This window comes from Tetrao urogallus (genome assembly GCF_951394365.1).
Source record: "Tetrao urogallus genome assembly, chromosome: 12".
NCBI classification, from domain to species: Eukaryota; Metazoa; Chordata; class Aves; order Galliformes; family Phasianidae; genus Tetrao; species Tetrao urogallus.
In genome coordinates this window covers 3,548,934-3,562,807 of record NC_136825.1, presented here as the reverse complement: position 1 = coordinate 3,562,807, position 13,874 = coordinate 3,548,934, and the positions used below count along the sequence as shown (strand labels likewise).

Genomic DNA, 13,874 nt, shown 5'->3' with positions numbered 1-13,874 from the left:
CTTATCATTCATACACATACTTTTTCTAGGGAAATTTCCATAGCAAAATGTAGCACTAAACTTATTTCTGTTTTTAACTTGCTATCAAATAAAGAAGTTTTAAACGCATCTTGAAACATGGCACACCAGGAATTATCACCTTAGGATGAAAGTAACGTTCCAGGATAATATTACTGAGGGATTATGAAAAGAACAAAGTTACACATGTTTTAAAGGTGAAGTCAAATGCCCTCAACAAGAGGTGGAACACTCAACTATAAAATGTTGATTACTACTTACTGTGAGAATCAGTCTGTATGAAGATGGATTTTCCTTACTTTTGGGTAGATGTTTATCTTACCCTCAGCACAGTAACGCTTATTACTCAGCCATTCTAAAGCAGGAGCCTTACTGCTCAGTGAAACCTCTTCATTCCTAGAACTTTTTCCATGCTGGAAAAACAAGAGGAGGAAGAGGTGTGTGTAAAAGGTGCTCCACACAGAGCAAGAGAGGATGTGGTAACATGGGTTGGACGTAAAGGAATTGTGTTCAGCTGACATACTGAGTCAGCATCTAATTCTAGCAGCTGTTGTGTTTATTTCTGATTTGGTAGTCCTGTTAGCACAGGAGCTAATCTACTCCACATTATTGACTTATTTAATGAAGTAATTAGAAACCACATGTGTGCATTTAGTACTGGCGTGCTAAGGTGCCAATACTGGTCATTCAGACATGATGTTTACTGTGCTGTGTGTCTGTGAGCTGTGTGCTGATTATTTTTTTTTTTTTTTAATGGTATTTATAATGTGGCAAGATTCTAAAATGAAATAAAAATTTGGACATTGGTCCTTGCAAAAGGACCTTAGTCCAACATTAAAAGAAGAAATTATTTTCTGCTAGTATTCAGGGCATATAGAATGTATTAACTGCAGAAGGGATTCTGTTATCCATCATATTCCATCGCTGCCTGTTTTTCAAATCACCACACATTGATATCTTATTTCAGCTGTAGAGGCAGCTGAAGGCAAAACTCATGGTGGTACTTTTTCTTCCCCTTCCACTGATACCAGTGGAGAAGCTGTTACTGGACGCATCAGGCACTGACTGCTGATATTGCCCCTCAGGGCAGGGGGCAAGTGGTGGGGTGTTTTTCTGTTGAGTAAAATGTTTGAGATTTCAGCCAGAAGTAAAAACAGGAGCTTCATAGTTGTGGTTCTTTATATAAATCCATCACGTCTCTATCTCTTTCAGTAAATCACATAAGCTTGCTTTATGTGTAGGACAGTAAACATGAGAGAATTATTAGAAAATGGAGTCATTCAAGTGCAGAAAATAATACAGTTATTTATTATATTCTTTTTGAACTTGATACTGTCATGCAATGAACTGAAGAGAAATTTAGCTAAGTATGAACTATATTAGATCTGCTCTACACAGTTCCTATACATTCCCAAACATAATTTAAACAATGAGTACGAGAACATTTGATGGACACAGTATTAATTTCATAGATAATAAAGTTTGACCTTTTATTGAGGGAAATTTCACGGTAAAAACTTTTTGGAATGAATATCCTAATTTGCTCTGTACTTCTGATTTCAGTAAAGGTCAAGGTAGTGTCGTTAGAATTTGAAAACTCTTTATTAAAGTCTTGTGTGGACACAGAGTCTCTGGTCTATTAAAGAAGAAATTAAATAATGGTAGGAAATATCATGAAGCAGAGTTAACACACTGAAGTGTCATGAACTGTGTTTAATCTGAGAATGAGCTCATAAGAGGACAAAGTCAGGTTTATGCAAACTTGGTTTCATTCAATCTAATCAGGGGTTATCAGGATTAAGAAAAGTGCCAACAATGATGAATAAAGGAAACAAAATGGTCACCATTCTAATCACTAAAAACAATGCAATATCATAAGCATAAAGTACAATTATTGGGAGTATATGTATAAACAACGCATATATGGGCAATAAATCACTTGAGTTTGAGATACCTGCTTGGATCAGACCTTCCAGGTGATTTGCTGTGTAACTATGTTGTACAAATCCCGTTGCATTCTGGAGCATTTGAGGTGACTCTCATAAAGCATAATACCCATATGTTTTTCTCATAAAGGCTGTCATGCTAAAAACTCTCTTGGAATTGTCCTTTTTCAACTGTATTCTGAGAGTCTGACTCACAATTGGGGGGTGGGGGGGGGGGAGGAAAAATTTAAAATTGTCTGGAAAATATGCAACAGGTTAAAAAAAGCTGAGTAATGTTTACACCTTTTTTTTTTGAGAGAGAGAAAAAGGAATAGTAATATAGATCCAAACAGTTTTCTCTGAAGTCAATGAACAGTATTACTGCAGAGGAATTGTATACCCCAGTTAATGTTCCAATTATATAAATTCTCCAGGTCTGTAGAAGAAGAACTTTGATTACTTTTGTTTGCTTGATATATGGAAAACCACCTGTGCTGGTCAGGTAGGACAGCTGCTGGTGAGAAATGTGGAAATGCCAATATGCAATCCTACTGGCTCATTTAAATACTAATAGCAACTGCAGTTTCCCATGACACTGTGGCAGGGTACAGCCTGCACAAAGCCAGGCAGCAGTGCTTTCCCACTGAGACACAAACTCTGGTGTCCTGCTGGTCAGCCAGCTTCTCCCCTGCTATTCTCATCACCAGGGGTCTACTGAGGAAAAAAAATTGGGAATAGAAGTACTTGTGCTATGTTAAACATAGAAGAGGGTAAATGTCATTAAAAATTGTGTTATCCGTTCCGTATGTTAAAGATACTCAGTTCAGAGTTCACAATTTAAACTGATACAACTTTAATCACAGCAGTAATCCATGAGTGAAAGCCACCTTTTTCTTTTCCAAAAGTGTCTTGCTCTCCTTGTGACATCACCATCCCCAAGTTGCACTGGCCAGTGCAAGGATTTTGCTTCATGCTGAGGGCAGTTGTTCATGTATAAACTAGGTAGCTGAGTTGCACTGCTTCAATTTCTCTGTTCCTCATTGAAAGGAAAATGAGAAGGAAGTGAGTCAGGATCTAATTTTCACCTCTTTCCTTGTTTCCAAGGACCATCTGAAATACTTTCAAGCATTCATTGTGCAGTTCTTGATACTCCTAATCATTAGAAGGAAAAATTGTCATTCTGTAGCATGTGTAATGAACAGAAACAGACAACAGCTAGAAAATAATTGAGTGACAAAGAGATGTGTCACCATTTGCAAATAGAATTTTTCTTTACATGTACCTAACCTGTCTTCTTGCTTCATGATGTACATAATTAAATTACCACAGATTGATTCCGCCTAAAACATGCTATTTTTGAAGAAATCAGGCAATTAGTTGCCATAGCAACCCAATTAAGCCGGTTTTATACTCCTTATCTTAATTGCTGTATTAATTGAGAAGAGAAAATAAACGGAGTACTTATCCTTTTCTTGCCATTTTAAATTTCAGCAAAATATGAATTGCACGCAAAATATTGTTTTAATTTGTCATCATGGACTCATGATTAGGAAAAGAAATTAGAATGCTGAAAACAGTATTTAAGACGGATGGCATATGTCAGTAGCAATTTGATATGCTGAAAGAGCTGTGCTCTTGTGAAATGTAATTACTCAAAAATAGGATCTGCATATTTTATCTGAGTGAATGAACGAAGCACTGCAACTTTCAAAAACTATTTTATGTTCTGGAAAAAAAAAAATCGATATGTCAATGCGTATTTTTAAAACAGGAAATTTCAACTTCATGGGAAATTCGGGACCTCTTCCATAGAAAATGTCAGTATGTGGCATTCATAAGGCCAGATTTCAAGTATGTCAGACTCTGAGCAGCACACCCAAATCTTGGTATTTTCCCACTCTTGGTTCCATTTACTTTTCTTGAACTGTTAATGGAGTTCAGCTGGAACACAAAACATAATGGAACAGGGCTGTCTGAATGGGATTTATGCCTGCAGTGCGAGTGCCTGCTGCCAGATCACCTCATATGCACACACTGTCTGATGAGAAGCACGGTGTATGGAGGTAGAAAAGAAACAGGAGAGAGCAGACTCCGAAATTTCAGTTTAGATTTTCATGGCAGTATCATTAGAGAGCACGAAGCATTGTTTCTCACAATCTGTATTGGAAGTGAACTTAGAGAGAGCCTAAAACACAGCCTGTGTCCTGCATAGCCTGGCTTTGGGAATTTCTGAAATGCTCCTTTCGTTCTTTGTTCTCCTCCATCTTGCTCTATTAAGTAGAAGGGAACAGCTTCTCCTTTAGGCAAATGTGAAGCTGAAAGTAGAGAAACTGGTAAAAAAATAAATCCACGTCCAAGTGAAGATCTTAGGCAGTCCGACATTTTACAGTTAGTTACATAGCAGTAAAATGAAGGGAATTCTGTAGATGCCATTGAGAATGTTGAAATTGACCTTCGTATGATTATGATTCAGACGTGGTTTAGAAAAGTTTAAAGTGCTTTATTCATGATGGGGCAGAGGAAATGTAATCGTGCCAGAAATTAGAGAACTCACATTCTCAAAGGCTTTTTTTAGGCTCAAACATGAAGAAAAATTGTTCTTGCTGTAACTGATCAAACAGTTCATTCCACCTTCTTATTTTGTATCTCTGCAACTGTTAGCCCACAGAAAAGTCTCAGCAGGTAAAAGAAGTTGGAATGGAGCTTTGTGGGTTATGTAAATGGTAATGCAAGTGGATTAAAAACCACTGCTAAATGCTAGACCATAAATATTCTAGTAAAATTGAGAGCAAATGAGTTTCCATTCTGTCAGTCTGAGACAGAAGTCTATATGGCAGTGATACCCTACATGCCTGGCAGAGGACAAACTGCTTGCTTGAGGAATTAAATGGCCTTGTAATTTTTGCATCATGACATAGAAGGAGATAGATAACATGTATTAATTTGATGGTGCTGGGAGCTTAATTTAATAAGAAGAATTGAGTGCACAACTCTTTTTACCATTCATAATGACCATGTGAAAAGTGACAGTTCATTCCTCCTACATTCTTCCTAAAAGCTGTTCTAGCTTCTAGCAGTACTGTGGCTTAAATCTGTGTAGCTGATGGATTCTTTAAATTGGTTGAATTTTCTGTGGAAATGTAATTTTTTTTTTAAAGTGTAATAATTGAAATTAAATTCATTTCATTTCCTGAATGTTTTTAATTGTCAATTGTACTGCAAAGGCATTTACACATCAATATTCCTTTGTGGTAATGACCAAGATACAAAACATCAGTGTTCTAAGTACAGAATATTTCACATCTTTAACTTTTCATGCCATTGGGTGAACTTTAGCCTAAAGTTAAGTGAATACGTGCAGTTGCATACCTTAATGTTTTCAGGTTTGTGTCTGGGGTTTTTCTTGTTAGTCAATTACCAGTCCTTTGTTCCTTAGCTGCGCCACTGAACCAATCATACTATTTACAAGTAAATTGACTTTCATCTAATTTAGTCAAAGCTAATTTTCACACTGCATGTGGAAAAGTTTTTTGTGTGTGTGTTTGATAATACTTCCGTCTTCCTTGTGCCACTTGTTCTAGTTTAGATCAAATTTGGTGTCGAAAAAGAGTTAAATGAGAAAGGTTTTCCTAAATTAAATGAATTCCAATTAGCTGAATTTTTTTTTTTTTTTAGCTTATAAAATCCTTTTAATCTACAAATAACCAAACCAAAACTATATATATGTGTATGTCAGACTTGCCAAAGAGGGATTTAAAAAAAAAAAAAAAAAAAAAAAAAAACTCAGAAAGCTCAAGGCAGGATGGGAAATACTGGTTTAAATATTTTAGAGGCTTGTTGACTACAGATTATCATTTTAAGTAGCGGAGTTCAAGTAGTTGTTTTACCTGGATATATTCTTAAGAATGTTTAAGGAATATCCATTTCTCACTTTTAAGGATAATCTAAACTTACTGCAATCTCAAATGTCAAAAAATGTTCATTTTCTGAATCCTGAATATGTTTTGAATGTTTGTAAAAGGCAGTTAGGGTAATATAGTCTATATTTCTTGGTATCTGAAAATTGGAAAAGGAAAGCTGAAAAAAGAAAAAAAAAAAAAAAAGAAAAAAAAAAAAAAAGACTGTCTTCATGACTTTATTCTTCTTTCTGGTGCATGTAAACAGCACTTTCCATCTTAAAAATAATCAGCCAATTTAGAGCAATATTTCTCACTTGTTTCTGGGAGTACAGGCTGGCAACTTAGTGCAGATGCATGACCACGTTTATCTACTGCATGTCCAGCACTAGCAGACTGATGTGGCCGGGATGCTGAGGCAGCAAGTGGTACATTCCCCACACCTCACTTAGCTTCAAGTGAAACAGCTGTATGAAGTCACAGCAGTCCAAGGAAAGTCACCATTTTGAATTGCCATCACATAAAGCCAACTTTCACATCAGTGATTTGATGCTTTGTAGTTACTAGCATCTTCACTGACTGTCTGAATGCTTCCACTGATCTGTCTCCACAAAGTGTGGTGAGGCAATTAAACATGACTGTGGATTTTATTAATACAGTGTGTAATCTTTTGTGATACTAACTGTAGGAAGACCTGTAGAAAAGCAGGCGTTTACACAGTGCCACAAAATAGGATGTTCTGCAGGCAACCTGCAGTTGCTTTCTGACTTTTCCTTCGGATAGCCCCAAAATGAAGTCCTTGACTTTCACTTTTAGTGGTTTTTGGTTTCAGGTATGTCTAGCACAGTAGGAAGGTCTCACCTCTGTGTGGTGTTAGTCAACTCTGTGTTTCTGCTCCCACTTCAAATACATTGAAGTAGCTGGTATTGAAAGGTACACTGATAAAGAACTTCTTAATTCAGTTTCCAATCGGTATGAATATTGGCTTTAATTTCATAAAACACAACTCGGAAGTATTAGAAATCTGTACACAGCATCACATTTCTGTTTAGAAACTAAAGAGGAACATGAAATGGCTCTGTACGTCCATAAAATGTTATGCTTGGATTGAATGAATCATCAGCCATTCAACCACAATTACTTGTTAGACATGCCATTTTATGCAAGTCTTGACACTTAAGAGAAATGTCATCTTAATCCATGGTCATCATTGTCCATGATTGGTATCTTTTAAGAATCTGACTGCCTGATTTGCAGTCTTATTTGAATAGTTAGATGTCTAAATGCCATCATTGTTCCTGTGGGAACTTTCTGGAGCAACACTGAGTTTCAGTTTTCAAGTTTCTTGGCCAGGTTTTTCTTCAGAGTGCTTATAATTTAAGACATCACTAATAATTCTAATGTGATTCTGTGCAGCTCTCATTATGATACAAGTACGTAGAATTACAGAACTGTGCTATTTCTTTTGATACTGTTTTTTAAAAACGAAGCCAGCAATATGGCCATTTATACTGATAGTACTGAAATCCACTTAAACATCGACATCTTCTGGTAACAGCCTTTTGCATTACAGATTCTAGGTCACAGACAATAGATCCCAGCATATCTTACACTCGTCTCTAACTCTTGAAATAGAACTATTTTTGTGTTAGTCTATTTTTTTCCTTGTTGCATCTTACAGCATCACTAGCTATTGCCTAACCAAGGACTGCTATCAGATTTTTGTGTGGCCTAATGCTAGGAGATGAAGAAATTAACAATCCCAGTGCAATTCAAATAAGCGTAACATAGATTTCCAATTGCATCACAGTCTAAGATGAATCTGTACATTTTTAGTGTTGGCCATCAAATTTTTAGCCCCACAGACCTTAATAAACTTGAAAGCTCTTACATCACCATCTCAAGATTATTCATTAAAGATCTCATTTTTGACCCAGATTATTAAAATCAGGATTCAATAGCAAGTGCTGATTTTCTTCCACTGTGAAATTAGCTATCCTTCAGTCTGTTTTAACAGCTTTTACATGTGAGTGATGAGTAATGTGATGACATTTCATTCATATGTATGCCAGAGTATATCCACAGCTATTCCACTTGTGGAATGCACAGCAGGAGTTTGAAATTTTCTCTGTTCCAAATGACTCTTAAGTACCTAAAAGTTCCAAGTATTCGTTTTCATCAGGAATGATCAGTTCAGTGACAAAATGGGAACCAAGCTCTTCTGAAAGGATATTCCTGGGAGTTATTGGACTGAGCCCTTTGTGTCTTGGTTTACCTATTAATTCTCCTTTCAGCTGCAAAGTTTTACTGTGAGAATTAGTTCTATTTCAGGATTGAAATATGCTGAAGAAATCTTTCATTTCAAAACTAGAGCTGTCTAGAGATCATGGGATTTTTGAGTGTTTCTTATTTCAAAAGAATAATACTGTCACATTTATAAAAGTCATATGTTCCCAGTGGATATATTGTGACCGTATTTCCTTGATTCGTTTTTTTTTTTTTGTTGCATTTTTTATGACGTGTGTTAACAAGCATCAGCTTACGACCTTGACATTTGCTTATTTTTCTTTTGGAAGTCTTCATAAATCAGCAAAAGATTTTGTTTAAATCATTAGAAATAAAACAGCCACAGAATAAGTCATTGAAATGGACAGAAGCAATTTCCTTCCTCCCTATTTGTGCAGAATAGTTGACTGGCCCATGAGCCATATGAAGATAGGGAAACATTAACGTGGCAGAGAAAATGCAGTCATATCTGCATTTGACAAAATAACAGTACATTCATAATGCTGTTGGCTTCTTAATTTCAAAAGACGGATTTTAATATTACTGACTTCAGAGAAAGATAAGAAGGACAGTGCATACGACATTATCAGTCCAGTGTGGAAATAATGCATTCAAAATTAAAGACAGCAGTTTAATTAAGCACATGAAAGGCTGGCTTTTATGATCATATTTCAAATACTCGAATGTCTTTTCATCCATTCTGCTGTATGACTTTACTTAATAATATATCAAGAACAAAAAATGTATTGGAGCCTTTCTGCAAATTCAATTAGTCCAATAAAAAGCGAAAAATAATTTCTTTTTCATTAAAAAGAACTCAACCCTAACCCTTCCGATGACAAAGTGAGAGATGAGTGAGAGGGAAAGCTGAAGAACTATGAAAATTCTGCCTTTGTTATGCATTTATGTGCGCATGAAACAGATGAAGTGTCACCATTAGTATCATTTGTTATTGAAAGGACTAATTGCACACTGTTACAGTTAGTAGTTTATCAGATCCGGACCACAAGGTATTTACTTCTCTCTTAGGATGCACTCTTGGTGCAGGAGCAATTCTGTAGTTCATTGGGCTGCACATGAAAGTGATAAACGTCAAACTACCATGACACGCTGCACTGGTGCTTTACAGGTTAAGTACAGCCTGTTCAATTCTTTCTACCTGCTGAGGGTCTACAGCTGCGGGAAGTGCAGAGATCATAGATGGTGTGTTGTAAGCCAGTAAAATGAGCATCACAAAATGACCCTTCAGTAAGTGCAGCATTTCAAATGGGAAATTATTAGACATGGTAAACTATACAGGAGGAAATGTGCATTTAGAAAAAACTGAGATCTGTCAAAATGATCTGTAAGGGGTCTATGATAAATAAGATACTGCGCTTTAGAGTGGAAGCAGTAGGTTACTGGCTCAGCTGTGGCACACACCTGTAGTGACTGAAAGCTATTAGTACTTGCCAGATCCTCTCTGACCTCCCTGGAATGAGGTGCTAGCATCAGTTTGGCTCCCAGTGGGCAGCTGTCCCTTTTACAAACACCGCCAGTGCCGCAGCTGGTTTGCCAGTCATGGCCTCAGCACAGTTTGTAGTGTATCATGATGGGTAAAGAGCAGCCTCACCTCTGAAGATGGCTCCTACAGGTCGTGGCTGAGACAGGCTGGCAGATAATTTGAGAAACTGAAACTCCACCACTGACACAGGGTGGCTCAGGGTAAACAAAAAAAAAATCACATTTTTCTGGAGTTGCTTGCTGATAGGTTCCATGCTGACGTAACTAAATGGGGGCCTAGGTAAGGGTTACTGAGGAACAATCTGCTCCTGTTCTACTTATGAGTCCCACTATACAAATTGTCTCACCTCTTCTGTCATTTTTCCTCCTATTTTTCTCATCCTTAGTTCTTTTAATACTGCACTGTCTATGCAGGAGATATTTCCCACTACGATTCTCTCAGTATGCATTTATGAACAGATTGTCCCAGATATCTATTCATGTCCTAATCTCATTTTGACTTCAAAATACTCTTCTTAGAATAATTGTCCATACTGTGGAGAAACAGACAGACTGCCTTTTGAAAACACAGCAACAATTTGCAACATTAACTCTTCAATTTTAAAAGCAATAATTCTCATGTGACAGAAGAAAGATGTATAAAAATTATTTTCCACGGCATCCATGCAGGCACAAATATGATAAATGTTTATGGAAGGATGATTTAATAAACTCTTGTTTGCTCTTCATATAGGTAACCCTCCTGCTACAGGTACAGGAACTTTACACATCACCTTGGAGGACGTCAATGACAATGTCCCATCCCTGTACCCAACACTGGCAAAAGTCTGCGATGATGCTAAAGATCTCAGAGTAGTGGTACTAGGAGCATCAGACAAAGACCTCCATCCCAATACAGATCCATTTAAATTTGAACTGAGTAAGCAATCTGGCCCAGAAAAGTTGTGGAGAATCACGAAGCTTAACAGTAAGTCCTTTACTTTTATTTTTCATGGTTTATTCCTTCTGCCTCTGCACACTCACCTGGGCAGCAGATCTGTGGATCTGAAGGTGCATTACTTGCCTTCACTGCCTTTTCAGTCAAACTGGGGAAGTAATTAAACAGCTTCACCTGTGTTTCCTTCCAAGAAGGGATTTTTTCCTTTGGCAAATAGATAAATTCTTCTCTCTTATATTGGTTTGGGCATGACATGCCTTAGCATTTGATTAGTATATTTGTTTCTACAGTAATTTCTGCCAATAATCTGCAGACCAAATAATGTATTTAAACAAAAGGGACTCTTGAAAGTTGTTCTTTTGATGGGGCTTGGAATATATTTACAGTGAGTTCTAAAAACCTGAAAGAATTTCTGTAACTGCCTGTTCTTACTTCACATGCAATTCAATTCTCTAATCTTTCCTTAGAGTACTCATTTTCCTTTTAATTTCCATGAGTAACTATGGCATGTCTGATACTGTTTACAAATGCTTCTTCTTACCCAAATGACCACTATTTGGCTATTTCTCACCTTCTTATCCTTTGCAGATACTCATGCCCAGGTTGTCCTGCTTCAAAACCTGAAAAAGGCCAATTACAACATCCCAATCTCAGTGACAGATTCTGGAAAACCACCTCTGACTAACAACACAGAACTGAAATTACAAGTGTGTTCCTGCAAGAAATCCAGAATGGACTGCAGTGCAAGTGATGCCCTTCATATCAGCATGACTCTTATCCTTCTTTCACTCTTCAGTTTGTTCTGTAAGTCTTTTTCTTAAGTGTAAGCACTGAACGTTATTTATCTGCTTGTTTTTGCGCTATAAGAAACCTTACCAAGAGAGAAGTTAACTTTGTTTTTTCCCTGAGGAAGATGCTGTACAGAAGTAGGAGGGGAGGGATTTTTCACAGTCAAAAAATAGCAACAAATGCCGGGTTGTCAAATTAAGAAATAGAAGCAATAATTCTAGGAAGAATCAAAGAGAATTAAAGCTAGCATATGATAAACTAAGAAGTACCAGCTGTAGTAACAGATTTCTGAGATGCTTTCTTTCATCTCTCCCCACTTGAATTCAATTCAAAAACAGAAACTGGAGATTAAAAGGTGTTCTTGTAACAATAGCTGTTCTGGGTCACCATGAAAATGAGTACCGTCTGCTTCAATCTATTTGTCCGTAAAGTGTGCAAGCAATTGGAACATAAGGAACTTATTCAAGATTCTGGGCTTAGAGACACTTAAACTGATAACCAGAATAGCAAGTCTGTGTTGAGGGAGAGAGAACTGATGCAGAAAGGAAGCTTCTGCTGCTTTAGAGAAAGCTTTCTAAAAGTCTTATGAAATTCCTAATCTGAATTAGGAGTTAAAAAAAGAAATCTCCAAATGACTGAAAGAGTAGGAATTGAAACTACAGAATTCTAACATCCAACCTAGATGTGTCCCTGGCTTGCTTTGTAACAGTTTTCAGCAAGTTTTTAACACGCTTTTATTTCGAGTTCCTTATCTGCTGAAAAGGAATTGCTCTATCCTATAGCTATGGTAGAAAATCTATTATTCAAGGACTATTACCATCAGATAATGTTAGTAAAATGCACTGTATGGTGAATTAACTCCCAAGCCCTGGTGAAAGGCCTTATATTCTTGACGAAGTACAATCTACCATTAGGCAGAGACAGAGGCCAAGACAGTTTACAGATCTGAGGCTTTGTGCATGCTTGATTACATATCTTCTCAGGTGGATTTTTCCTATAGCATATTACTTTTATCTCAGAAGGTTAGCATGAAGGTTATTGTGAGAGAACTAGCTAATGTTTGTGATGCTCTCTGAAGATGAAAAGGACTATGTAAATGCTAAGTGAAAATTCCCATTCTTCTAATCAGCAGCATCTGGCTTTGGTTCAGTTATTCTGGGTTTAGTCAACTAGAAACAAATGCAGACTTCAGCTGTTAGAAGTAATATGTTAGAAATATGTGATAGTACATGACAGCGTTGCATCAGTGATATAAAGATGCAGCCCATTGCTTCAAATGCATTCTCATTACTTCGTCGTAAATGTTGCTGTTGCTGTACTAAACATGACTTTCATCACTGGGCTAACGTTCCTGGACATGATTTGTACTTGAACTTTATTTACATTATTGCATCAGCTCACACTATAAGGTAGAGAAAAGCATTTTGCTTTTGAAAGCGTTCATGTTGCTGTTTTCTAGTCCCCAGTTATATTGAGCGATTAAAAAGCAGTTCCATGTTTTGTAAGCTGCTCTTTTTGACTACAGATCTTCTCCAGCTGAACTGTGGGCAGAATGTTGGCCCCTATGATCAGAATGGTGCACAGTGCTCAGACTGCTAAAGGGATTCCCCCTCCTACTGTAAAAGAATAAGTAGCGCTGAATTGTATTGACGTGTCTGCACAGTTTCCTAGTGCAATGAGCATTTTCACAACCTTAGAGTTGTAATTTTAATCCAAGAGTGGAGTAAGGTTCTGTACATAATCTTCCAGCAGTTTGTTCAGTGCTGTGCATGGTCTGTTTCCTGAGAAAAACCAAAACAGGGATGGGACGTGGCAGGTGAGTTGAAGGGACAAGGAGGGAAGGATCTCCTTGAGACAGAAGATGGTTGGTACATTGTTTTTGATGATGCATATGAGAGCATTAATTCTCTAGTTAGGCTTCTGCATAGAGAGACCTAACCCTTGTTGCAGGACTGCATTATTTTTTTGCTAAAATTTGCACCACATAGTTGTCTGTTTTGGGTTCATCCAGTTATACAGGGAGGCCAGTACTCCATGTCTGCTACAGTCATCTTGTCATGCTTGTGCAAAGCCAGCAAGCATAGCAATTATTTTTCTCAGGTATAGATGACTAGATGGAGACATGAAAGAATGGTGCCAGGAGCCAGTTTAAATAATGTGGTTCTGTATTTGAATTTGTATAAAATGTGCTGATATCACTGCATTTCAAAATCATTTTCAGACACAGTTCTTTCATAACTGTGATTAGTTCCATCACAATGTTTTGTCTAGTCCAAATATTTATCAGAGTAATCAAAGATTACGATGCCATAAAAACAAAAAGAACTTTAGTGCTTATTGAACAGATGAAATATCCCATTTTTAGTGGTAACTTATGGGTTTAATTTTTGCAAAAGCCCTTATGAGGCTCAGTTTGCTCCCAGTGTTTATCTTTTATGAGGCTCTTGTTCCTAGGAGGTAAATCCTTCAGTCAAACGAACTTTGTTATTTGTGCCAAAGTATGTCTTTTTGTATTTGACA

The 13,874-nt window shown here is 37.1% G+C and overlaps 1 protein-coding gene across 1 annotated transcript in view; it reads left to right on the top strand.

Annotated features, from left to right (window-relative positions):
- Nucleotides 1-11,386, top strand: part of CDH13 (cadherin 13) — a gene marked incomplete at both ends in the record, with an annotated part of 413,730 nt that extends 402,344 nt beyond the window's left edge. The window contains 2 exons of the mRNA XM_079541296.1: nt 10,362-10,595; nt 11,154-11,386. Of these exons, the coding sequence (XP_079397422.1) occupies nt 10,362-10,595; nt 11,154-11,386 (467 nt within the window). The remainder of the gene's footprint in view (nt 1-10,361; nt 10,596-11,153) is intronic.
- Nucleotides 11,387-13,874: the final 2,488 nt, after the last annotated feature.